This window comes from Hemitrygon akajei, chromosome 2 (assembly GCF_048418815.1).
Source record: "Hemitrygon akajei chromosome 2, sHemAka1.3, whole genome shotgun sequence".
NCBI lineage: Eukaryota > Metazoa > Chordata > Chondrichthyes > Myliobatiformes > Dasyatidae > Hemitrygon > Hemitrygon akajei.
This window is the reverse complement of record NC_133125.1, coordinates 51,712,618-51,739,270: the sequence shown is the minus strand read 5'-3', so window position 1 is coordinate 51,739,270 and position 26,653 is coordinate 51,712,618. Positions and strand designations below refer to the sequence as shown.

The 26,653-nt window shown below is 39.0% G+C and overlaps 1 protein-coding gene across 6 annotated transcripts in view; it reads right to left on the bottom strand.

Annotated features, from left to right (window-relative positions):
* dock8 (dedicator of cytokinesis 8) overlaps window positions 1-26,653 on the bottom strand; it is a 261,176-nt gene that overhangs the window by 112,725 nt on the left and 121,798 nt on the right. For all 6 annotated transcript variants that reach the window (XM_073072099.1, XM_073072104.1, XM_073072113.1 and 3 more), the window contains 10 exons: window positions 25,515-25,641; window positions 22,190-22,402; window positions 21,825-21,910; window positions 21,227-21,293; window positions 17,504-17,653; window positions 14,791-14,871; window positions 13,590-13,746; window positions 13,341-13,477; window positions 9,808-9,901; window positions 7,295-7,457 (listed from right to left, as the gene is read on the bottom strand). In XM_073072099.1, the coding sequence (XP_072928200.1) occupies window positions 7,295-7,457; window positions 9,808-9,901; window positions 13,341-13,477; window positions 13,590-13,746; window positions 14,791-14,871; window positions 17,504-17,653; window positions 21,227-21,293; window positions 21,825-21,910; window positions 22,190-22,402; window positions 25,515-25,641 (1,275 nt within the window). The remainder of the gene's footprint in view (window positions 1-7,294; window positions 7,458-9,807; window positions 9,902-13,340; window positions 13,478-13,589; window positions 13,747-14,790; window positions 14,872-17,503; window positions 17,654-21,226; window positions 21,294-21,824; window positions 21,911-22,189; window positions 22,403-25,514; window positions 25,642-26,653) is intronic.

The window sequence follows — 26,653 nt, the reverse complement described above, 5'->3', positions numbered from 1 at the left end:
AAGAAGGCTCAGCAACTGCAGAACAATGACCAGAACCATCAGATTCAACAAATGAAGAATAAGGTCTGAGAATTCTGACTTTAAAAATTATTGGATACTTGTGCATAGTGACTGTGATTACGTCAATATCAAATAATCCCACTAAAGTACCGTACTAACTTAAAATAATAAATATCAGAGAGAAGGGAAAGCAATCAGATGTGTTTTCAACCAATATTACTATAAATTGAGCAATAAATTCTGGTTATTTTATTTTTATATATTTATAGTAATAAATTTCAGTATTTTTAATATGGTTACTAATTATTCCATGGCAAGAACTGAAGACAGAAGTCAAAAAGAAACAAAAATGTGCTCCTCAAACAAATCAACTCTTTAACGGTGATAACTCTCTGGAGACGCTGTGGAAGCAAAATCATGAGAAACATTCAAAGTGGCGTAAAAGATTGGGAGACTGAGAACCACGTGATCTGGCAGAAACAAGAGAAAATCTGCAGATGCCGGAAATCCCAGCAGCACACGCAAAACGCCAGAGAAATTCAGCAGGCCAGGCAGCACAGTATCTATGGAAGAGAGTAGTCGATGTTTCAGGCTGTGACCCTTCAGCAGGACTTCGGCAAGATCTGGCATGAAGAAGAAATTGAACCCTGAGGTCAATCAGCCATCATACAGAACAGCAGAGCAGGCGTGAGGGGGTCAATATTCCTCTTCTATTTGCTAGTGTTTAGGGAAGATAAACCTTCCAGAATTTAGTCGACACATGGCTCTGGACTCACCAAGATGGTTGACCTTTATATCCCCTCTGCAATGATTTTGCAAGCCACCCAGTTCAAGGGAAATTAGGGTTAGGTAATAAATCTGACCTTGGTAGTCATGTTCCATTCCCGAAAAAAATGATTTAAATTTTTTTTTAAATTTGTGGAAACAACGTCTTTTAAAGTGATAATGAAACATTATCAAAACATCTCGATGTGTCTTTTATGGGTATGATAGCACATTTTCGAGATTAGTTTTAAAAGTAAAACACAAGACCAATACATTAGCTTGGATTGGATTTTTTTCCATAGATGTCACCTGATCTGCTGAGTTCCTCCAGCATTTTGTATTTACATTTACTTGGAAATTGATTTGTATCTCATTAATTCAAAAAAGACGGCATCTATAAGGAATGTGCACTGCAATCTACTGAGCAGATTTACAGCATCAGCCTGCTGGATGACCCATACTTATGGAATTTTTACAGCTGGTTCTGATTGAAGGATTGCTAACAAATCACTGAAATATTACACTTATAAATGCATTGGTCTGAAAGTGTTAAACCTCATTATTTTGAAGTTACATAAATATGCAAAACGTTGTCATTAAGAGCAAAATTACTGTTGAGTCAAGCCTTGATTCAAGTTTGCTTTGTTGATTTTAATATTGAAAATGCTTCTGCCTAGTTCAGTTTATCGTTAATAAACAGAATGGACACCTGAAGATACACAGTATTTAAAAAACAACTCACTTTGTGGACTTCACAATTCACTCTTGAATCCATCATGTATTGTCTTTGGAACAATAGCTTTTAAAAATTCCAAACCAATTAGCTTTAGACATTTACTTGAAAGTATTTGCTTTTAATAACATCATTTGCTGTGGTGAAGAAATCCTTCCTCTGAGCCAGCTCTCAGCAGCACCTTAAATGGCTGCAGGTCAGTCTGAACAAAATTATTTTTTAAAGCTGTTAAAGCAGTTCTGAGTACCTTGTCCAAGCTTCATTATGCTTTGCAACTCTCAAATACAGGTGAAGCAGATTTCAATGTAAATATGCACAGTATTCTAATTTTCTTCAAAGTCCACATTAATGAGCAAGATCTTCAAAGAGTTGCTCCGAACTATTATCCAGCCGTATCCTGTTTCAGCTAATGTAATTACTCTCTCCTGCTTTCTCAAACAGAATCTGGTTGAGTTGTGATTCAGCAACGATTTAATGGTACTGTGAACTTTGATCAAATGTGGTTGGATTATAAAACTGGATTTGTGGACCCTCACATTAAGAATTTAGCAATTCTTATTTTACAAATTGTTATTTGCCTGCGAATCAGTGGATTATTAATAAGCAGTTAGAGGGAATTTTTTTTTTTAAACATTCTCCTATACCTTATGAAAAGTTATATAACTCCATCTAAAGTAACTTGGCTCTCATAAATCTGTGTTATTGTTTCTGACATCATTTGCTTCTGATATTCTTCATTATTAATGAATGTAATAAACTAATTATCTATGATATAAATTCTTAGCTTTTGATTTCCACAGAACCATTCTTTGAAGAATTATCTTCTATAACTTGCTCTTGCATTTCATGAGCTCAGGAAATCCAAAGAACTTGTGACATTAAAGGGAAACATTATCAAAAAGAAAAGTTTGATGAATGAGAAAACTGGGCTAAATGGGCTATTTTCTGATTGAGATTACTGCTGGGACTTTGACTCTTTCCATACCATATTAATTACTTAAATGAAGGGACACAGGATATTGTTGGCATATTTGCTGACAAGGGCAAGTAGGTGGGAAAATAAATTAAGAAGGCATAAAATATTGGCAAAGGAATACAGACAGTCAAATGGGCACCACGGTAGCCTTACGGTTAGCCTTACTAGAGCTTACGGTTAGCCTTACTAGAGCTTGGGGCATCAGAGTCTGGAGTTCAATTCAAGTGCCATTTGTAAGGAGTTTGTACATTCTCCTCTTACACATGTGGGTTTTCACTAAGTGCTCTGTTTCCTCCCACAGTCCAATGACGTAGGTTAATTAGTCATTGTAAATTGTCTTATAATTATGCTAGGGTTAAATAGGAGGGTTGCTGGTTGGTGAGGTTGTTGCGCTGGAAGAGCCTGCCATACAGTATCTCCATATAAATAAACAAGGGTTCAACAAATTGGCAAACATAGATTTATGTGGGAAGGAGTGAGTTTGTCTCTTTGGTAAAAAGCATAGAAAAGCTAAATATTGTACAAATTTAGAAAACTAGAAGAATGCTGCTGTGCAGAAGGATATGGGTGTCCTCCTACAGGAAATACAGAAATAGCGTACAACTACACCAAGCAATTAGGAAGGGAAGTTAAGTACTTGCCTCCAAGTAGATGAGTGGATGGAGTATATCAAAAAAAACCTTCACTGGGTCTTCACTATGCCAGATCTGTACTATTGAGTGGTGGTGGTGGGGGCTGAGGATGCAAAAAAGTGGATAGGGTTTTCTACTGAAGATATTTCAGAGAGAATTTATTTAGGATGATTTTGAAAAATGAAGCAAAGGGTGAGCAAAATGGGCCTATACTCACTGGAATTTAGAAGATGTTACTAAAATATAGTATTCTGAGGGATACTGAGAGCATGTTGGCTGAATAAAGACAGCTAAAACCTGGGTGTGGGTTTTGTGTGGTAGTTTCAGAATAGAAGACTGCCCATTTAAGGTAGATGAGGTAGAATTTCTTTTTAGTGAACGTTATGAATCTTAGAAATTCTTCCATCAATGAATATCATAGGATTTAAAATCACTGAATGTATTCAATGTTGAAATAGATAAGACTTCTGGCCCATGTGGGGTTATATAAGATCCGTGCAGAAAAGTGTACCTGAGGACAAGTTCAAATCAGCCACGATTTTAGTTAATGATAGACCAGGCTCAAGGTGCCAAATCGCCTACTCCAGCTTCTTCGGCAGCTGCAAGGGAGTACTTCTGAAGTTTTGTCACTGTTGTAATATGGGAAATATCACAGCCAATGTATGCACAAGTAGATTTCCACAAACAGCAAAGTGACAATGAACAGGTACTCTCTTTGTTAGTGATTTTGATTGTCAGGGTAGCAGGAATGATTCCCCAGTTGTTCAACACAATTGGAACAGGATCTTTCCCATCTACATGAGAGAGGAAGGAGCACCTATAATGAGCAGTGTAAATGAAAAGGCAATTGCTGACAGTGTGGAATTCCCTCAGAAAGGGACTGGAGCACCAGCCTAGGTTTTAGCATTCATAATCCTGCAATTGTGGCAGGATTGCAGCACTAAACGACAACATTCCAATAAAGGCTATATGTTTGCATATGATATTTTATTCTAAATGTGCTGTTTTATTCCTATCAGACGAATTCTGGTTGGACTTAGAAAACTTCTATCAAATTACTTATTAGGTCGAATATGCTTTGAGAATTGAATCACAGAACTGGAAGAAAAAGACAAGACACATCAAGTACACATTTAGACAAGGCAATGAGGACTACAGCTACAGCATACAAATCAGTCAAATTTTGTCAGAAGGTACTTCATCAGCCCAGAGCCCCTGTAAAACACTTCCATTTTCCACCAGTAATCGAGACAATGACCTTCACAGAAATATAAACTGTCCTGATCAACATTCAGGTACAATGCTGTTAATTATGAAGAACGTATGCATTGGTTGTATGGTTCTGCTCTGTGCAGTCCTGTAGTTTCAATGATTATAATTTCCACTGTAGCAGCGAATGTAATTCAAAAGCACAGTGTCATGGACCGTAATGAAGTCATAAAAAGTGCCATAAAAACGCAAGCCTTTCTTTGATTTGTGTTGGATGGAGCTTTATCTTAGTAACCAGCAGATGCTACAATTGATTTCAATGAGAAGAGAGAGAGAGAGAAAATAATTACGGGTTGGTTCTTGCTCCAGAATTCAGTCATTAACTCCAAAATAAGTGTGTGTGTGTGTGTGTGTGTGTGTGTGGCTGTTTATCAAGTACACATTTGATTGCATTGTGCAGTGGCGCTGTTAGTGACTGAACTGGCTGTGCACACAGTTGGAATTTCACAAGCGGCTGTTTAGAAACTGAAGGGAAAGGACTGCTGTCCTGTAGTTGCACCACTGCAAGGAGATAATGCTCAAACTTTGTACTTCACGAGTGGAATAAAAGACAATAAAATAAACAAAAACATTGAAAATGAAAGCAAAAGTTGGGTATTTGGAGTTAGAGCATTTTTCTTCTTCACCTGTGATGCTGCTTTAAGCAAACAATGCACTTGTATTCCTGGAGCTCTCCCTTCCATAACATTCCCAAGAGCCCTACATTCACTATGTAAGTCCCACCCTGGTTTGATCTCCCAATATACAATACCTCGTATTTATCTAGATTACAAGCCACTTACCAGTACTCATCCCACATACTTGGCTGATCAAAATCGCTCAGCAGTTTTTCGTAACTTCTGAACTATCTACAATATCACCTATTTTAGCGTCATCCACAAACTTACCAATCCAAAACTTTTAAAATTCCAAACAATAACAGGTCTCCAGGTTGAGATACATCCCTTCAGCATCACCTGCTTTCTACTACTGAGTCCATCAGTACATTAAAATATTTTGAAAAATGTTCCTTCTTTATCCTTTTCCAGTGAATGAGAATTGCTTTTTGCAGAGATTGCTTTTGGCATTTTTTTTTTGACATTACTTGTCTTCCTATGAAATGCAGAAGTTAAACAAGACAACAATTCCATAAAATTGTCTTGCTTATGGTTGTTATATTATATTAGTTTGCTTATAATATGTTTAGATACTATTTTTAGATCCTTCTTTTTAACTGATGGATATACAAACAGTATATAAACATATTAAGTGTAATTAGTATTGGCAGCAGTAACTCTGGTGTCAGATCTCAGAGACTAAAACGTTGTATTGAGAAATAGATAATCATTAACTGAAAACAATGTTTAGTTTAGTGATTTTTCACCAGATTCATCAGTTCTGGTAGCTGCTACTGTTAAAAAAAGATGTAAATTGACCTTCAAGTAGAAAATAAATTGTGTTCATTATAGAGAAGCCAGTTTGTTTCAATTATTCTCTGTTACCATTTGACACAAACTCCTATCCCTGGCTTAAAGACAGATATTAATAAATTCAACTTCATCTTCATCTGAGGAAAAGGTGAAGATCAAGCCCTCAGACTGTGCACAAAGTCTATGATTTTTTCTGCCCTTGCTATCCCTCTGAGATATGGACTACCTACAGAGAGCATTCAAATCAATATTTCTTCAAAATTCTCCCTATCTACTGCATTTGTTAAAAAGCAAAGACATTAGCATCCTTTTCCAGGCCAAAATCCTCAGCACTAACGCTCTAATTAGAGCCCCAATGGACATACAACATTAACTGGGATTACACCTCTTAAAATGAAGATCTGCTCCCAGTACTGTCACAAGAAGTGATTTACGAATGTACAGGGGAAGAAACTCAAATCTTAACAAGCCCACTTGTGGGAATCATTGTCCATTGAGCACTTTAAAAGGAAGACTATCTGGGATAACATTGAGTGCATTGAGTCCTTTAATCAACAGCAAACAGAAGCCCAGCTGTAACACGTCAATCCCAAACCACGGGTCAGACTGCCCATCAAACACTTCATGCCACACCTGTGGCAGAGCACAGGCATCCCACTGGCCTCCTCAGGCCATCTCAGGAATCTATAAAGCTGGAGAAAAAGTAAGTCATTCTCAATTCCAAAGGACAGCCTAAGAAAAGATTAGATGCATGGTCACCCAGAAAAAAAATGAGCTTATTGAAATGCTCACCATTATAACCATAAAATACACAATAATAACTCTGAAAATAATAGCCTGCATTAAAAAACAAATCAATTTACTGTTATAATAAATATAAATGAAGCATAAGTATCTAAAGCCATTATTTATTCCTCTGTATAAAACTGATAGTTTTCATTAGTGTGGCTGAACAAGAGCAACAAAGAGATATTTCATTCTGGTCAGGTTCATTCAGTAGCAAAAATTGTTGATATGAATCACTTTTCTCATTTAAAGCTTCCTCCAGTTCACTTTATGCTTTCTAAATGTCTTGTTGCTGCCATAAAATTATGCATCAAAATTCTACAAAAGAATACAAACTCTCCTCTGGATCGGGCTTTCAGTGTGCAAATACCAAATATATCTGAACAGGGAAGAAGAGTAAGATAAAATATTCCGCCAGAGTCAAAGTATTTTTTCCTATATTCATATTTAACTGCACTTGAATTTGTTGATTTGTGCGAGACACAGTGATGTTTCCTGACACCGTTTCTCGATAACTCTGCTCTCTAGTGATTGAATTAGTAGCTTAGAATCAACTGGGTTCTCGCAGCAATACTTTCATCCTCAGAGACGTAAGGAAAAGCAGGAATGAGTGAAAGAAAATTATGATAAGAATGCTTTTGAAAGTAACTTGAAAATCACAATATTTATGCAAGAGGTCTGCTAATTTGCATTTTTACACAGGCATTTCACACTGGTCTCCTACCGGTATGTGGTATGTGGAACATATACTTCTTGAGAAGGGAATTCCAGAATTTCTTTGATTGGTCGACCACGGTTTTCGGGATGTGGTTTCACTGGCAACAGCTCAGGAGTTATGGAGTATGCAGGACTCTCTCCAACAGGCAAGATCTCGATTTTTATTTGACCTGAAACATCAGCAAACACGTCCTTGAACAGAAGTACTCTAAAATTTAAAACACTCCCTCACATCGCGCAGAAATATCTCCAATTACTTCCCCTATCCATTATTTTGGCAACAAAATTATCCTATGAGCAGCTTGTTGCTTAGTTGTTCCATTTTTTAAATAATTGATCGAGGATGGAAGGTTAGCGATATCAACCAATAAGTGTATTTTCCCTGCTGCACGGTCAGCACGCAATGGACAAGCTGACAGAGCCTTTGCTTAGACTTGCATCTAGAAGAAAAGACCTTGAACAAGCAGTAATGCTTCAGTGCTGCACTGAAATTTCAGCACAGACTTTTATTCTCCCAGCCTTTAGGCGTGATGCAGTTTATAATGGTACCAACTATATCAATGTGAAAAGCAATTAACTGAACTCAGTCTTTGTAAGCCTGATAATATAATATTGCTTTAATTTCACATTTACTTCAGTTTGTAGCTGTTATATGCTTATATCAGTTGTATAAGAACATGTATTTAGCTCTCCATACCAATTTTCAGTGCTGAATTCATCATCTATATGCTATAACTATCATTGGAGGATATTGGCAAAGAGCAAGGGGTGAACTGGTTCCTGTTATTACTATTATGACATTTAAAGTGTTGCCTTAAATGAGGGTGAGCCCAACTGAACATGCAATTGCAATTAATAATCTAATGGCGTTATCGAAGGCTTGGACCTGCATCATGGTATTCCGCAGGCAGCTTTTAGCATTGCACACTACGTTGGGAATAATAACTGGTGACCTGAATTGTTGAATCCCAGTTTTCAGTCATTAGGCATGAAGGAAGCACTAGAAGGCGGCTCATGGCTGTCCATACTCCACAAATCTCAGATCTCTGACTGCTGATTCCGTCACTTTTTTCTTCAACATTAACCTGTTTTTGATTCCAGCCCAACCTCATTCCTTCAGCAGAATGCACTCAACTTCCTTCAGTCTGGCTTTTGACCTTTTCACAGAAGTAAGGTAGTCCAAATCAAAAACAACTGACTCCATTTGTGTCCGCAGTGCTCTCTCCCTTTCGTTTCTTTCTGATCAACAGAATAAATTAGATCATCTTCTTCTGTAGTCTTCCCCCACGCCCCAGCTCGTTCTAAAATTCTGACTTGCTCTGATCCATCCTAACAGGTACGAATTTTAAGACAATGGATCTTGGTTAAGTCTGAGAATTCTCCAAGCTAACTTCAGAAAGGCAGAACACGTCATGTCCCGTCTATACTGCAGCTTTTGCTCTCTGTTCACTGGTTCTGCCTCACTCCTCAGGTTGAGCCACGCTCTGTCCAACTCTGACATGTTCAAACAGAAGTTAAATCAGAGAACTCCACATCCTTCATAATAGCTTTTACCTCTGCATCACTGCCTTCTGTATCACCCTTGAACCTTCTGATCTTTTTGTTTAAAGTGTCTGGTGAGGCAGCAAACGTTTCCCAACAGACACTGTAGGAATGAATGCTGAACTATGTTGTAAATGGCTAATGTCTCTCCTCACATTGGATTACTGAGTGCCACAGATCATTATCTGGGATTTTGCAACATCCAGAGATTGAGCATAATTCTGTAGATATCCCTTCTAAATAGATGTCAACCAAACTGGGAGAAAACTATCTACAAGGATACATGAACATCAACTGGCTGTAAAATGGCGTGACCAACTCTCCCTGGTCTCTACCCATGAGGGGCACAAAATTCAACCGGGCATCAGTGAAAGTTATGGCGCAAGCAAACATATTGCATGCGAGAGAATTCCCGGAAGCATGGTTTTCCACAAACAATTCTGTAAACAGACACATGAACCTCGATCCTATTTATAAGCCAATGCGGGCAAAATTTCAGACCATAATGCATGGAGCTGTCCAATCAGTGATGAAGCCTCCCCCCCTACGTCACAATTGAGGTTCCATAATGATGACCAATCGGCTGATTGTTAAGTATATAAAAGCCAAGCATACAGGGGACACGCCACAAAGGAACTGTGCACTGACCATGTCTCCTCATTTGGTGACACATTTGCAAATGGTTTGTCGAGACCAAAGAACAACTCAACCCAATCATGTGCCTTCCCACTACAGAAAGCTACCTATCAAATAATCTAGACTGCAGGATACAATAAAAGTGGCAGAGAAGAATTTACTTCTTTATTGATTTTACGTAGCAAGGACTGGACAGGATTTAATCAAATTAATTTATACAAGGAACCAATCCAAATAAATTTGATAACTGTTAGCTCAATTCCTCTATTTTTGTATATTTTAAGAGTCAGCTTCAAACCAGCTCTGAGGACAACTACAGGTCAAATGAATTTGAACTGCTACCTGGTATCGACCGCAATCTTCTCAGCGGTGCACTCGATCTTTTTATTTCAGCCAAAAACTTGAGCAAATCTTCATCACTCAGCTTGTCGCCTTCCTATAAATAACACAACACAAAAAACTCAACACTTAAAGATTTACATTTGGTGGAGCAAAAACCGAAAAATGTAATAAAAATAGTGACTTAGTTGTTTTTGTAGGTCAACCTTCTGTATTTCCCGAGTTTGTTTTGCATGAGTAAACAAACGAGGAAGAAGATGCAGAGATCTGACTGATAATATTTAGAAACATAATGCAAGGAGAGTAATTTCATCCTTCAAAGTTGAAAAAGAAATGTTTAAGCTTTTACCAATGTGTGTACTGAGTAATTTTCAAGGTACACATTCCACTTTTAAATGCCCTGCTTTTCATGCCACATTGTAAGAGCATGTGAAATTGAGAAGTCCAGGAAACTCTCATAATGCTGAAGACACTCAATTTCAAAAAGGAGATTCTCACCAAGATTCTCCCACCTATCCTTTGGAAAAAAGAACAGAAGGCCTGTAAAAGACCTGATACTTTAACAACTAGTTAAACGAAAATCTGCTATCAAGCTGTAGGATTGTAAATATTGTTTGCTTTATTATTTGCAAAGGAATAACTTCAACCTTGCTTCATTGGTCTCATTTTTATATGTCTGATAGTTAATTCTTAACTAATCAGTGTGAACATGGTCAGGGTCAGTGTGGACATGGTGGAGGATTACAAATACCTAGGGATACAAATTGACAATAAACTGGACTGGTCAAAGAACACTGAGGCTGTCTACAAGAAGGGTCAGAGCCATCTCTATTTCCTGAGGAGACTGAGGACCTTTAACATCTGCCGGACGATGCTGAGGATGTTCTACGAGTCTGTGGTGGCCAGTGCTATCATGTTTGCTGTTGTGTGCTGGGGCAGCAGGCTGAGGGTAGCAGACACCAACAGAATCAACAAACTCATTCAAAAGGCCAGTGATGTTGTGGGGGTGGAACTGGACTCTCTGACGGTGGTGTCTGAAAAGAGGATGCTGTCCAAGTTGCATGCCAAGTTGGACAATGTCTCCCATCCACTCCATAATGTACTGGTTAGGCACAGGAGTACATTCAGCCAGAGACTCATTCCACCGAGATGCAACACTGAGCGTCATAGGAAGTCATTCCTGCCTGTGACCATCAAACTTTACAACTCCTCCCTCGGAGTGTCAGACACCCTGAGCCAATAGACTGGTCTTGGACTAATTTCCACTTGGCATAATTTACTTATTATTATTTAATTATTTATGGTTTTATATTGCTATATTTCTACACTATTCTTGGTTGATGCAACTGTAACAAAACCCAGTTTCCCTCGGGATCAATAAAGTATGTCTGTCTGTCTGTCTGTAATTGGGGAGATTCCCTGACAATTGTTCCAAGTGAAGGAAAAATAATTGGGTTATCCCAATTCACAGACAGAAACAATTAAGTAAAGTGACTTGTGTGAACAAGACATTTTTAAGTATTCTGATGTAAATTTACTCCATAGTTTAAAGATTGAAAAAACATAGATCAGTATGGCAGAGGTACGGTCATTATACTCAGCCGACTACATCCACACCAACCATGACGTCAATCTTAACAATCCAATCTGTCTGCACATGCTCCGGGCATCTATTTTCTATCTCTAAATGCCTCTCAAATGTTGCCATGATCTTTGCTTCTCCCATGTTCACAGGCAACATGTTCCAGGCACCTAACTTATAAAAATTTGCCCTGCCTATCTCCTTTCAACTGTTCCCCTCTTAGCTTGAATCTTTGTCCTCTACTATTTTACATTTTCCACCCTTTTTTTAAATAAGTTTTATTTGTCACATGTACTTTGAAACGTACCGAGAAATGTGTTGTTTGCATCAACGACCAACACAGTCAGGGATGTGAATTTCCCTCCATAGGATGCTGCCTGACCTGCTGAAATCAACGTTCTGTCCAAAGAAGGCAAACATACTAGAGGATATCAGCAGGTCAGGCAGCATCTATGGTGGGAAATAAACCTTCAACGTTTTGGGTTGAGACCTTTTTTTAAATCACCCTTTCCACTTGTATTGCACTTTCAAGTAGCAATGGATTTTCACACCAAGATTCCTCTGAACATCAATGCTCCTAAAGGTTCTGCCATAAACTGTATGCTTTCTTTTTGCATTTGACTTCCCAAATGAAACACCTCACACTTGTCAAAATTTAACTTCACCTGCTATTTCTACATGCAAGATGCCAACTGATCTTTATGCCACTGTATCCTTTGACTGCCTTTCTCACGATCCACAATTCCACCAAAGCAGGAGTTTTTGGCATTTATTTCACAGGAATATAAAAGCAAGGAGATAATGCTGAGGTTTTATAAGACACTAGTCAGGCCATACTTGGAGTATTGTCAGCAGTTTTGGGCCCCTTATCTCAGAAGGAATGTGTGGCCATTGGGGAGAGTCCAGAGGAGGTTCATGAGGATGATTCTGGGAATGAAGAGGTTAACATATGAGGAGCTTTGGGCCTGTACTCACTGGAATTTAGAAGAATGCAGGGGGGGATCTTGTTGAAAACTACTGAATGTTGAAAGGGCTAGATAGGGTGGATGTGGAGAGGATGTTTCCTCTGTTGGGGGTATCCAGAACTAGAGGGCACAGCCTCAAAATTGAGGGGTAACCTTTTAGAACAGAAGGAAGGAGGAATTTTTTAGCCAAAGAGTGGTGAATCTGTGGAATGCTCTGCCACAGACTGGTTGAGACCAAGTCCGTGGGTAAATTTAAAGTGGAAGTTGATCGTTTCCTGATTGGTCGGGCATCAAGGGATAATATGAGAAGGCAGGTGCATGGGGTTGAATGGGATCCGAGATCAACCACGATGAAATGGCGGAGCGGATTTGATGGGCTGAATGGCCTAATTCTGCTCTTATGTCTTATGATCTTATGGGTGAGGTTGGACAAACTTGGATTATTTTCTCTGGCGTGCTGGAGGCTGAGGAGTGACCTGATAGAAGTATGTAAAACTATGAGTGACATAGATAGAGTAGGTAGGCAGAATCCATTTCCCAAGGTGAAAATGCCAAATACTTGATGCTGTTGCAACAATTTCAAAAACTGCTCTATATATTTTGGATCCCTAAAGTCTTAAAATAACCACTTACTGAGGCTTTTTACTTGGTTTGCAGGTGAATTAGCAAGCTCTTAGGCAAAGATGAGAAAGTCTTAAAGTCCTCAAAAGCCATTCCTCACCTGTCCTCAGTATAATTTATGTTTTGTTTCACTTATTTGTTGGATTAATATACTCTTACTGCTTTTAAGCACTGCCCTCTCTTTGGTAGATGCATTCTAAATCACAGCAGAAATTGTCATGTACATCACTTCTTAATAATGATAATTGAGACTTCATGACATGGACGTGCATGGCACACAAAGACACCAGCATCAATAATGCTGTTTCAAGTGTTAGAAAGATCCCGAGTAGTGAAAGATCACACAATTAGGCGCGATGGAGAAGTACCTGTTTAAAGAAGCTACTGATGGTAACAGTGGCAGTTTTGAAGTTGGACAGGCTGCACTGATCCTCCAAAAGAGCTGACTTCTCCGAAAGTCGTCTTTGATGCGAGTAAACTTTCTTGTCTCCACTGTTGCCTTTAGCTTTTTGAGAGCACATCAGAAAAATAAAGGCGATTCGTTATATTTTGAAGTACAGTTAGAAAGAACTAAAATAATGATCAACCATAGTAAGCACATGTTTCTATTATATTACCACTGATATTTTCAACCTCCAACGTATCTTTGTCGATCAGAGAGGATGTTACATTCATAATGTTCACGTAGGCCCAAGCAAATGGCATTCGGTACTTTCCCAGCCGTTGGCAAAAGGACTCGGCTTGAGTCTTAAGTTTCTCTATTTTATCTTTATTCTGGAGAAAAGAAAACATTTTATTTGCCTAAAATATACATAGATTACATTCATGATTTTATGGTGAAGTAGAGGGATATGGGGATAGTGGGATTAGCATGAATAGCCGTCATGGTCAGCATTGACTTGGTGGGCTGAATGGCCTGTTTCAGTGCTGTATGACCTCATGACATCATAAGCGGGTCACTCAGCTTCTGAAGCTGTTTACCACTTAGTCCCCTACAACAGGATAGCACATGTACTTTGCTGTATTTTGTTGACTATGAAGCTGGGACACCCTGGGTTCATGCAAAGTATTTTGTAACGTACAAGTACTGTATGTCTCTTGGTACATCTTGACTGCTCTGCATCATTCCAAATATCCATACTTTATTTCTCTTTGGGTGCTGACTGGGCATGAAATTGACATAACACACCAGAAGTCTGGTGGTCTGCGTGGGGGTGGGGGAAGATTCAAGATTCAAAGAACATTTATTATCAAAGTATGTATGCAGTAAAACAACCCTGAAAGACAGCTACAAAGAAAGCAAAGGAACCCGTTCAAAGAAAAAAAACGACGAACCCCCTGAAGTGCAAAAGAAAGAACAAGTCACGCAAATGGTGAAAGAAGAGCGATAACACTGTTTATAAAACATCAAACTGCAAAGTCGTCAAAACAGTCCAGGAATGCTCAGTTCAGTTCAATCTGGGAATGAAGAGTCCCTTCCATTTTCCTGGTGAGGAAGATCAAAGTGATCGAAGGGCAGCAGAAGCGCACAATTGACAGAATCACATACAGCCCTGGCAAGTGGAATTGAGAAGTGATCCACTTATCCACTGCCTCTTTTGGCATGAAACATGTATCCAGGTCCCTCCCAAGCACAAGGTAAGAGCAAGGTAATTCTCATTTCCTCTGCCTCAGAACAATTTCCAAAGTAGAGACCTTCTTGGGATGGAATTCCCTGTAAAAAGTAAAAGCCTTCTACAAGACACCGGAAGCAGATAAATAATTAAAACTGTAGAGATGAAATAAATATTTTCAGAAAGTTGAGAAAATATCAGGTACCTTTGATGAATCACTCTCTTTCATTACAAGATATGGCTCTGCACACTCAGCAATGTCTCCCTGCTGAAGAACCTTTTCGATCTAAAAATAGAAAAGGAACATTGTTAAGGAAACTCCTACGCCACAGTGGTTTGTATCGATACAAATGTAATCACTTCCACAATAAACAGCAGGGTCCACCTTGGAACAGTATACTTATCATACTGTTTAATTGGCGTGATGGTTTTCCTCCAGCATTTGAAAAAAGTAAAGCAACACACACACAAAACGCTGGAGGAACACAGCAAGTCGGGCTGTATCTATGGAAATGATAAACAATTGGCGATTCATGCCGAGATCCTTCTTCGGGATTAGAAAGGAAGGGGAAGAAGCCAGAATAGAAAGGTGGGGGAGGGGAAGGAGGACAGCTGGACGGTGATAGGTGAAGCCAGCTGGGTTGGAAAGATGAAGGGCTGAAGAGGATGAAGTCTGATAGGAGAGGAGAGTGGACCATAGGAGGAAGGGACCCAGAGGGAGGTGATAGGCAGGTGAAAAGAGGTAAGGGGCCAGAGTGGGAGATAAAAGAAGAGCGAAGGGGGAGGGGAAATTATTTTTTAACCGGAAGGAGAAATCAATATTCGTACCATCAGGTTGGAGGCGACCCAGCTGGAATATAAGCTGTTGCTCCTGTTCCCTGAGTGTGGCCTCACCTTGGCAAAAGGACACCATGGACTAACACATCGGAACAGAAACGGGAGCATTTGGGCACCGGGAAATTCCGCTTTTCGCAGATGGAGCGGAGGTGCTCAACGAAGTGGTCCCCCGGTTTACGATGGGTCTCACCAACGTAAGGAGGCTGGATTGGGAGCCCCGGATACAATAGACAATCCCAGCAGATTTGCAGGTAAAGTGTGGTCTCACCTGGAAGAACTATTTGGGGTCCTGAATGGAGCTGAGGGAGGAAGAGAATCGGCAGGTCTAGCACTCGGGCTGCCCGCAGTAATAAATGTCAGGAGGCAGATTAGTGGGGAGTGACAAATGGACAAGGGAATTACGGAGGGAGCGATCACGGTGGGAAGTGTGGGGGGTGGGGGAAGAAAGATACGTTTGTTGGTAGGATCCCTTTGGAGATGGTAGAAGTTGTGGAGGATGATGTGTTGAATGTGGAAACTCAGGGCTGGTATGCAAGGACAAGAGAATCTAAAAAAATAAAGTCAAGATGGAGACAAGAGAAACTGCAGATACTGGGATCTGGAGCAGAAACAAAATGAGCCCCAGCAGGTCAGGCAACATCTGCAGAGGAAAGTGGTTGATAGTTTGGGTCTAGACTCTTCACCTACACTGCACATTACTGGACAATGTGTTCTGATAAAGTGAAGCAATGGACAATATTATATAGAGCGCCCCAGTCTACTGCCTGTTAACTTCACCCACCTTCACTGCACCCACACTTGAGTAGGGCTGTGAAACCTTAGCACTCCTGAGTCACAGGTGCTAAAGGCAAATGTCCCAGCCACAGTATGTCCCTGACACCTTTGACTGAAGGCAAAGCTAAAACATGGTTTTTATTTGACAATGAAGAATAATTAAACATGCACAAATGGATATAGAGATAATTAAAATCATCAAATTAAAAAATCAATTAAAATAATTCTCTGTGATTTCTAATTTGTAATCTGAGAATCCCCATCAAAATGCACAACAATTCAGATTCTGTGCCTGGTATCAGAGAGATGATTCCTCTTGCTGTGGGAATCCGGTTAGGCAGACTCTAAGGGAGGGACTGACATCGAGTCTGAAACAATATGCAGGGGCTGATGTGACATCAGTGGTCCCTAAATCCCAGACTGTCAGCACATCTATGCACTTCCTTCTGGGCAAATGAACGAACACCAGTAGTTGCAATTAAAACAGATCTTGACATCCACAAAGAACTAACTCCACCCTCGAAGCTGCCTGATCAGCCAAACATGGTTTTTACCTCAACCAATTGTCTCTATTTTAAACTGGACCTTAACATTGGCACAGTGAAATGGTTTTGGCCGTGTTTTACTTCCCTGCACCTCTCACTCACTTCCTGCCCCTCAGTCCCCCTAAGTATTCTATTATTCTTGAATCTTTAATTCTGAGTCACACCAAGCTGAGGCAGCAAATGAGGCACAAGCATCCCTGAAGCCAGTGAAAGAAGGAAATGCCCACTTTGCTACCGATTACACAATGTCATTGACTTCATGTTATGTATCACAAAACCATTATTCAACTACTGTTTGTTGCATTTTAAAAATAAACATTTTCAGAGTTTGAAGGATTAACATATTGCAGGATTTATACAAAATAGACTGAAAATAATAGTGTCCATATTGGCTGTGACAGGCCTTTGCAAGTGATAACCTTCCAATTAATTCCCGACACATGAAGTAGGTCTATGGAATTTAATTTTTAAGGTTACTCCCTACTATAAAACCTTATATATTAGTGACGCGAGACCCGACTCCTGCTCAGTGCCAGCAATGAAGAGAGACACACAAGTTACAAGCTGATACAAAGCACACCCTTATCCAGCTAAACATCTTGTATCTGTACTCTCCCTCTTGGTGAAAATCCACAGTGCTGTTGCATTTATTACAATTGTGGCCTCTGCTACACTTTGTACAGGATGTTGCAGGAATCGCTAGCTTACTTTCCATTTGTAGTCAACTAATTGCGTTGCACAGGATTAGTGAAAGTACTTTACCTTGATGACCAGGTAGATGTCTGGAGAAGGATATGTAATGGAGAAAATAGCTGCACGACTCAGGCTGGAAGGTGCCATTTGATTGGTATGTGGACGAAGAAAAGCCTTTATCTGGTCACTGTTTAAGTCACAGTAAAAGTTCTCTGAAATCTGAAATAAAATGTATATTTAGTTATTCAAGAAATACATTAGGATCTTCAGACATCATGGAGGAAACATCTAAAAACATTGAATGTTAGTAAGAAGATAGAGTTAAGACTCAATTCAGCCACGATTTAAATGGATGATGGAACAGGATCTTTGTGGCCTTACTTCAACCAATGTGCTTGAGTTCATTCCATTTACTTCAACTTCATTGGATTGCTGAAATAATAATGGAGCCCTGCCTCTGTTTTGTTCTTCCTTCCAAAGACACTGAATATTGCTCACTTTTGGTTCCATCGAAATAAGGAGGGCTCTAGTTTCTTAACCAAATGTCAATCCTCCAAGACAAGCTTGGGCATGGTACATTTACAGGATATTCAGCTACATGACAGCATCATAGTCCGTCTCAACTATTTTACCATCTTAAAACTAACATGACTTCCCATACTGAGGCATTGCTCCAAGAATGCTGCTACAGGCAGTAAAATTCTTCAAAGAGGAAGCAAGTTATTGTTTTGATCAACAATTTTCCATTGTCTAAGTGTTGTTGATAGATTGGCCAAAGAACCATAGAGGACAAAAGATTTTTTTACGATTTGGAAAATGCAATCTTAACCTGTAGTGAAAAGAGATTCAACATCATTATTCAAAAGAGAGCTGGATAAATAATTAAGAGGTAATCATCATGTTGCTTTGGAAAAAAGGGACAGGGATTAATTTTATCACTCTTTCTAAGCACAGTCACAATGGGCTGAATATAATGTCCCATACGACATTGGTCCCTGATTCTGTAACCCTGCATCACTGAGAAGAAAATTATGCATCTCAAATCACAAACAAGAGAAAATCTGCAGATGCTGAAAATCTAAGTAACACACAAAACGCTGGAGGAACTCAGCAGGCCAGGCAGCATCTATGGGAAAAAAGTACAGTCGACATTTCGGGCCGAGACCCTTCAGCAGGACTGGAGGGCTGGCCTGCTGAGTTCCTCCAGCATTTTGTGTGTGTCTCCTGCATCTCGTTTGCCTGTGGACACTTGCTGTATACAAATCAGCTACTGGGCTCAGAACAGACTGCTTCGAGCAAATAGACTTTAGGATTCCCAAAATCTTCCAAGTTTCCAATGAATGTGTAAAATTTCAAGTTCTTCCTTTACACATGGACAGCTGTCATTATTTGGCAACCAGAAGCTAGAATTTTTACTGAAGTTTTCCCTCCTAAACCAGCAATCCCAAAACTTCAGGTACTGTCCCAACTGAAACACCATCAATAAATCTGAATCTGGGATCTTGCTGGCTCTGACCTTGCTCAACCCTTTCAAGTACATAAATTTGTGATCTCATCAATGACTATATTTGCATATTCCACTGATGTGCAAATCAACATACTTTTTTCATTATTTGATTTGCAGATTAGTATCATTGCAAATTCTGGCTCAAATTTTAAAGAGAAATGCTGGTAGTTTCTTAAGGACACGTCAGCTATTAATTCTGTCTGAAACCACCAGAAGCTCATAACCATGGATATCTAATATTTCCTGATGGATTCTTACTGATAATTGTCTACAATCCATCCAGTAAACCTACACTGGGTTAGATGGTGCATCTCTAACGATTCTGTTCACTTCAGTGAAGAGGAACATCTGTGAAGAGAAGTGACAGTGCATGCATGTACTTAAATATTATAACACAGTGGGAAGTCATCCAAGCCATCAAGTTCATGGCAGCTTCCAGCAGAGCAATCACAGTCCAATTCCCTGTAGATGTGCAACTTGCTCTCCCTTTGCCTCGGTAGTCCTTGCACCAGTATTTCCCTCTCATTCTTCTGCCACTTGCCTATACCAAGGCGTAATTTACAGTAATCTGTTCACCTATCAGTCTGTGAAGGAGGAAATCAGAGGAAGCCCAGTCAAGGGGGAAAGCACTAGCTTTGTACGGGAAGCAGCTGGGGTCAGGTTTGCTGGGTGAATGTGGCAACAGCACTATCTGCCTCACCACCACCCCCCCCACCAAATTCATGTTCCCTTGAATTCATAGAGTTAATTTACTTATATTGAACTTTAAAAATAAGTTTTTCTTAAATAATTCATATTTTATATATTTAATTTTTAAAGTATTTTAATTGTTTTTGAATGTCAGGAGATATTCACAACCATTCAATCACCACGTTTTTGATGGTGGAAGCATGGCTTGACGTATACCTGTGGGTAGCCCTTAACATTTGTCTTTGGAAGGCTTACATCGTGCAGGGTCCCAATAACCATATTGGTGCCTGCTTGGATCAGTTAATTATAGCGTCAGAGTTGTACAGCACGGAATCAGGACCTTCGGCCCAACTTATCCATGGCAACCAGGCTGCTAACCTGAGTTCATCCCATTTGCCCGTGTTGGCTCATATTCCTTTAAACTTTTCCTATCCATCTAAATGTCACTTAGATATTGTAATTGTACCAACTTCTACAGGTTCCTCTGGTAGCTTAGTCATACTGCTTGAGTATTCAATCCAGGCAAAGTACTGCAGCTCCTATTAGCCTTAGTGAGGGTGAGATATTATAGGTGGGAAAATTCACATCATTGAGCAATGGGAAAATCAGCCTTAATTTGCTCTTTGAAACTTACTTTTGTGAAGACAACTCTGTTTACAACAAATGCAAGGAACGCTACCTACAAGTTTACAGTCTGCAACCTGGAACATCACATGGAGGTAATTCAACCGAGGTGTTGCTGCCAGTTCATAAGAGACATTATAAATAAATCCATAGAAGTTAAAGTTGAAGTCAAGTTTATTATCATATGCAGAAGTGCAATGAAAAACCTGCTTGCAGTAGCATCACGAGAATATAGCACCAGATAAGCAGTATTCATTAAAAAAATCAGAAGAGCAAAAGTGGGAGGCATAGTTCTATTCCAGAAAGGGATTGAGGAATAACATCCAATTAAAAGGAATGAGGTATGTCACAATGATTGTTGAAAATAGAGTATTCTAATATGTTGTAATTATTGAAATTAACTTGACCTAACCCTTACTAAGGAGATATATCCTTTTGCAAACTATTGATATTAAAGGGAATATTAAGGGGAAGTAACTTCGTTAAAACTCTGATTAAGATGGTCAATTTATTTCACATGGTTTAATTTAAATCAAAGGCACATCAATAGCTAAAGACATAAGGTATGACATCAAATAAACTCTTATTTTTACTTGAATATCGCTGTACCCGAACATAAACATATAAAAAAAATCTGCTGTTGATTAAATGATTATGAAAATACTTAAGAGATGCACTGTTTGTTCACAAAAAACACATGATATTGTGCCATGTCATGGCTCTTTCAGAGCTGTTTGTTCTGTTCTTTCGGTACTTTCATTTTATCTTCCATTCAAGTTCAGTTCCTTTCTTAAAGAAATGGATTTATACATTAAAATATATTGTTGGTAATGAATAAACTATATATAATACTCAATTTTCACAAGCATTGAAGTGAACAGAGAACTGAGGGAACATCAGAAAAATCAACTTATGTCTCAGACTGCATAACTTAGATTCCTTCTTGGAGCAATATTTATCTATATAATCACCTTTTTCTTCTCTTTTAGATCATACAAGGCTAAACTGGCAAATAATGGCTCTACTTCAATTTCAAACCTGTAAAGGAATGGAGAAGAAAATGCATGAAAATATGGAATCACTTTTGAAGAAAATCAAGAGTTTCAAAGCAGCTTCTTTTAAGAAGCATTCCTTTGAGCTGTTGAGACAAAATCTGACAATGTTAAACCAATAACACATCACCGTTTGTTTTAAAAGAATCTATTAACATCTATTAATATCGCTAGACCAAAGGAAAAATTCATGATTTATTCAAAATGCAAATAACAAATACGCAACAGTGAACATTACAAAAATCTTTAAAGGAAAAGTACCTTGGTGATCAAATTAAAATCTGAATAATGAATGTAACAACATCAGCAATGAAGAGGCTGAGCAATCAGCTGATGCTGAATTTATTTAAGCACCCTAAGGTACTGAGTGATTCACTAGTTATGCACTCTTTGTTAAATAATGAAGATTCCATCTAAATACTGTTAGGAATTTCTGGAATTTGAAAGTATTTTTTAAATCATGTTGTCACTCTATATTTGACATAAAGATATATGATTAAAATAATATGTAAATTACTTTAAGATCTGGCACTTTATTTGGATTCTGTAGCCCATATGTTCTTTTGGACAGTCAGGAGCTGGACGTATTTCAATGGCATCGTCCTATCAATAGAAGGGAAAAGTTTAATGTTTGTCACGTATTTAGTGATGAATTGTCATTTATTCTAACACAGCTAAGTTTCAATACTACTAAAATAGCATCAGTTAGTAATTATTCCAATTATATCCCATATTGACAAAAACATGTTGATTATTTTCTTGAAATATAATTATATGTTCTTGAGATGATCGTTTATTTTCTACATGCTTTTAAAAGAGCAACGTAATCAGATAAAGAAGGTAGAGTTTTTTGAATTTTGTTTCTTTAAAGTGAATTATAACCTCGTCTGGGGGAGGATAGAGGGCGAACAGTTCTGCCTGTCTGTTGGCTCTCCTTGCTTCCTCGTTTTGTCGATCAAGCTCCTCTGGGGTAATGGTCTGAAGTATACTTTCTAAATGGGCATCTGGCTGCAGACTTCGCAGGTCAAAGTCACACGATGTCAGAGTCGCTGTCTCAGGTACCGTACACAGAACTGGCTGAGGCCTTGAATCATCCTGCAAAAAAAAAGACATCTCTGATTTATATGGCTGGACAAAGTCATACTGCATGCAACCATTATGTTTGGAAAATAAGTTTATACTTATTCCACTTCAATGCCAGAAACCAGTTAACCACACCGTCACTCCAGTGCCATATTTAAGTTTGCTGACAACATCACTATTGTTGGCCAAATCAAAGGTGGTGATGAATCAGCATAGAGGAGGGAGATTGAAAATCTGGCTGAGTAGTCCCACAGCAACAACCTCTTACTCAATGTCAGCAAGACAAAGGAGTTGATTATTGACTCAGGAGGAGGAAACCAGAGGTCCATGAGCCAGTCCTCATCTGAGGATCAGAGGAGGAGAGGGTCAGCAAATTTAAATTCCTCAGTGTTTCCAAGGATCTGTCGCAGGCCCAGCATGTAAATGCAATTCTGAAGGAAGTACAGTAGTGCCTCTACTTTCTCAGAAGTTAGCGAAGATTCAGCATGTCACCTAAAGTTTGACTGACTTCTACAGGTGTGTGATGGAGAGTATGTGACTGGTATAGAAACACCACTGCCCTTGAATGGAAAATCCTACTAAGAGTAGTGGATACAGCTCAGTCCATCATGGGTAAAGTCCTCCCCACCATTAAACATATCTACATGGAGTACTGTCGCAGGAAAGCAGCATCCATCAAAAAAGACTCCACCACTCAGGCCATGCTCTCTTCTCACTGCTGCCATCAGGAAGAACGCACAGGAGCCTCAGAAGCTACACCACCAGGTTCAGGAACAGTTATTACCCCTCAACCATCAGACTTTTGAACCAGTGGGTTCACTTCACTCGCCCCAACACTGAACTGTTCCCACAACTGATGGGCTCACTTTCAAGGAATCTTCATCTCATGTTCTTGATATTTTTTGCTTATTTATTTACTATTAATATATTTTTTGTAATTGTGCAGTTTGTTCTCTGTTACATACTGCCTGTCTGTCCTTTTGGGTGTGGTCTTTCACTGATTCTACTATGTTTCTTGGATTTACTGAGTATCCCTGCGAGAAAATGAATCTCAGGGTTGTATACAGTGACATATCTGTACTTTGATGATAAATTTACTTTGAACTTCAATAAATTGACATTAGGATGCAAGCATAATGGGGCGTGCTGGTTGATGTGCTAATCAGACTGCAGAGAGCGAATAAAAGCTCAGAACAGTCTCTCTCACACACACACACAAGCACGCACACACATACTCACACACACACACAGAATAAAAGACACTGATGGTCCTTTGCAAGCATTTATGATTAACAGCTTGGTCTTCCTATTGTCTGAAGAGACACTAGCAATATAAATCTAGACTGGGTATACAACAAGTACTCATTAATCATCATTTTAAGAGGTGTAGAAACAAAATCATTTTTGACAGCATGCAAAAAACTGTATCAGGAATTGAAACAGAAAGATCCATGAGAGAAAATGCTATTACAGATTTAGAGCATGTGCAAAGTAGTCCTAATAAACAGATTATTTCTTGATTAAACATTTCCTCCAACATCACATGAGTAAATCCCTCATGTTTCAGAAGTAGCTTTATTACTGTAAAATTAACATTAGGCATCTGCCTTGATACATAGATGAAAATAGATTAAACAGGCTGTGGACAGAAATGTTAATGGTCACATTACTGTGGAAACGTCAGCTCCATTTTAATGTGACTGTTGCAACAGAGTCTGATATTTCGGTTAATGAGATGGTGATGTCTTTATATGGTAAATTTTCTCTCCACCACTAGCATAAAAAAACATCAGTATTGTTCCCACTACAATCTTTATTTAGCACTTTGGCACAGCGTTCTTCAAAAGTACTTCACGTGGAACAAAATTTGATAAGAAGCCACATTAGTGCAGATGACCAAATGCATGGGCAGAGGTACTTCTTGTGAAACATCTTAAAGAAAGGGAAATGGAGAGCTGGAGAGACCCAGTGCTAAGGTTTTGACAGTGAAAGGCACTGTCTAAAACAAACTTTGCATTCAGGATCACTCACTAATAATCAAGCTATTTCTTTTAAGCTCCAAAGGTGCAAAGACCGGTGAAAAAACAAAATATACAAAATATTCAGATGGTTTACAATTTTCACAGGTAATAAAATTTTCTCATGAAAGAAAAAGAACAGTATAGTAAGGGAGGAAAAGGAAATTAAAACTGAAAATGCAGAAAACTATCAACAGTTCAGGTAGTATCTGTGGAAAGAGAAACAGAGTGAATGTGTTTGAATCGGGAAAGAGTAATCCGGTTAGCTTTAAGTTACAGAGAGATTGCACGATGGATGTATAGGGATAAAGAGAAGATCACTGATAGGTTTGCCATGGAAGTAAGGCATTGGTAAAGTAATCAATCAATATTTTGTATATTGATTGATAGATCTTCAGTCTAAAATGATTTCATCCTTTCAGACTCAATATTAAATTCAACAGCTTGAGGTAGCATGCTTCCTTTACATCAAAGCCAACCATTTCTGCTATAAGTTACCCATCTGTTGCACTGACACAGTTTGTCTCTTTCCATTAGGATGACCTCACCTGTCTAGGATTCCTTACAATTCTGTATTGTAGCTTTTGCATTTCTTTGAGACTTCGGGTATTTAATGCATTTTGTGTTTTCACTACCCTTTGTGAACTTGGAGATTAGACAAAGAACCTCATTAGTGACTGATGATCAGTGATCCTGAATTTAAAGCATGTTCATAACCATAAGTTCCGCTGTCAAGCCCTTAGCACTGAATCTAAACTCTTAAATTCCCTCGTTCAGATTACCACCCTGCGTTGGCCCTCAATAATCCAGCAACCGAGTTTACTCAATCAGCAGCTTGTTCCTCTGTCATCCCTGTTCTTATCCTATCCAAGATATTCCCTTTGTCCTATCAAAACCTTTCTTTCTGCATCTTAAGACAAACTTGCATACACTCTATACTGATTCCGGCAAAGGGTCTTAGAAATAACACATTAATTCTGATTCCTTTTCCGCACACAGGTAGTTCCCGGCATTTTCTGTTTTAATTTCAGGCTTCCAGAATTTGCACCTACTTGAGTTACAAGGATTTTTCAAAAATAGTTGCCGTGAATTAGGTAATGCAATACCGGGAAATCTTGGTTGGATGAGTCACCATTTTCTTCTGATTCAAATGTCTGCTTTGAAAGAGTCTTGCACAGAACGCGCCTTGATCCGAGTGCATTTGAACCAAAAGCCCCCAAGGTTCCTTGATTCCTGTAAGCAGATATTAAAATGAACACAAGTTGTTACAGGATTCATTAACTTTGAATGAGTCGACATGGATGAAGGGACTGTTTTGGGCTGTATGAATCCATGACCATGAAAATAACACCCCTAATTATAAAAATAATGTGGGATATTGGTAACTTGTTCATAGGCCACTAAGATTTCAATATGAAAATCTGCCCATATGCCTATGCCACTTGTTTAAATAATGAAACGGGGATGACAGGTAGACATTTATAGGGTGGGTGAATAGCATTCTGCAGTCCAAGCTCCACTTAAAATTGGTTGGAAGTCTAACTTATTTCATGTTCTAAATCACCGAGCTGGCTTAATTTCAAAGTCATCAGCAAGGCTCCTTATCACTCCCGGCCTGGAGCATTGTATACTTGAGGTGTTTCCATTCCCTTGTGGTTTGCAGCAATGTTGCCAGATTCAGCTCTAACTCCATCAACAAGTTTGCAGATGACACCACCATAGCGGGTCATATCTCAAATAATGATGAGACAGGGTATAGGAAGGAGATAGGCAGTCTAGTAACATGCTGTCATAGATCATAAGATATAGGTGTAGAGTATCCATTTGGCCCATCAAGATTGCTCTCCCACTTTATCATGGCTAATCCATTTTCCCTCTCAGCCTCATTTCCCCTGCCTTCTCCCCATATCCCTTCATGCCTTAACCAGTCAAGAATCTCCACAGCTGCCTATGGCAATGAATTTCACAGATTCACCACAAGAAATTCCTCCTCATCTCTGTTCTGAAAGGTCACCCCTCTATTCTGAGGCTGGGTCCTCTGGTTTTAGACCCACCATAGGAAACATCCTCTCCACACCCACTCTATCAAGGCCTTTCACTATTTGATAGGTTTCAATTGGGTCACTCCCCATTCTTCTGAATTCCACTGAATACAGACCCAGAACCATCAAATGCTCTTCGTATGACAATTCGTTCAGTACTAGAATCATTTTCGTGAACCTCCTTTGAAACCTCTCTAGTTTCA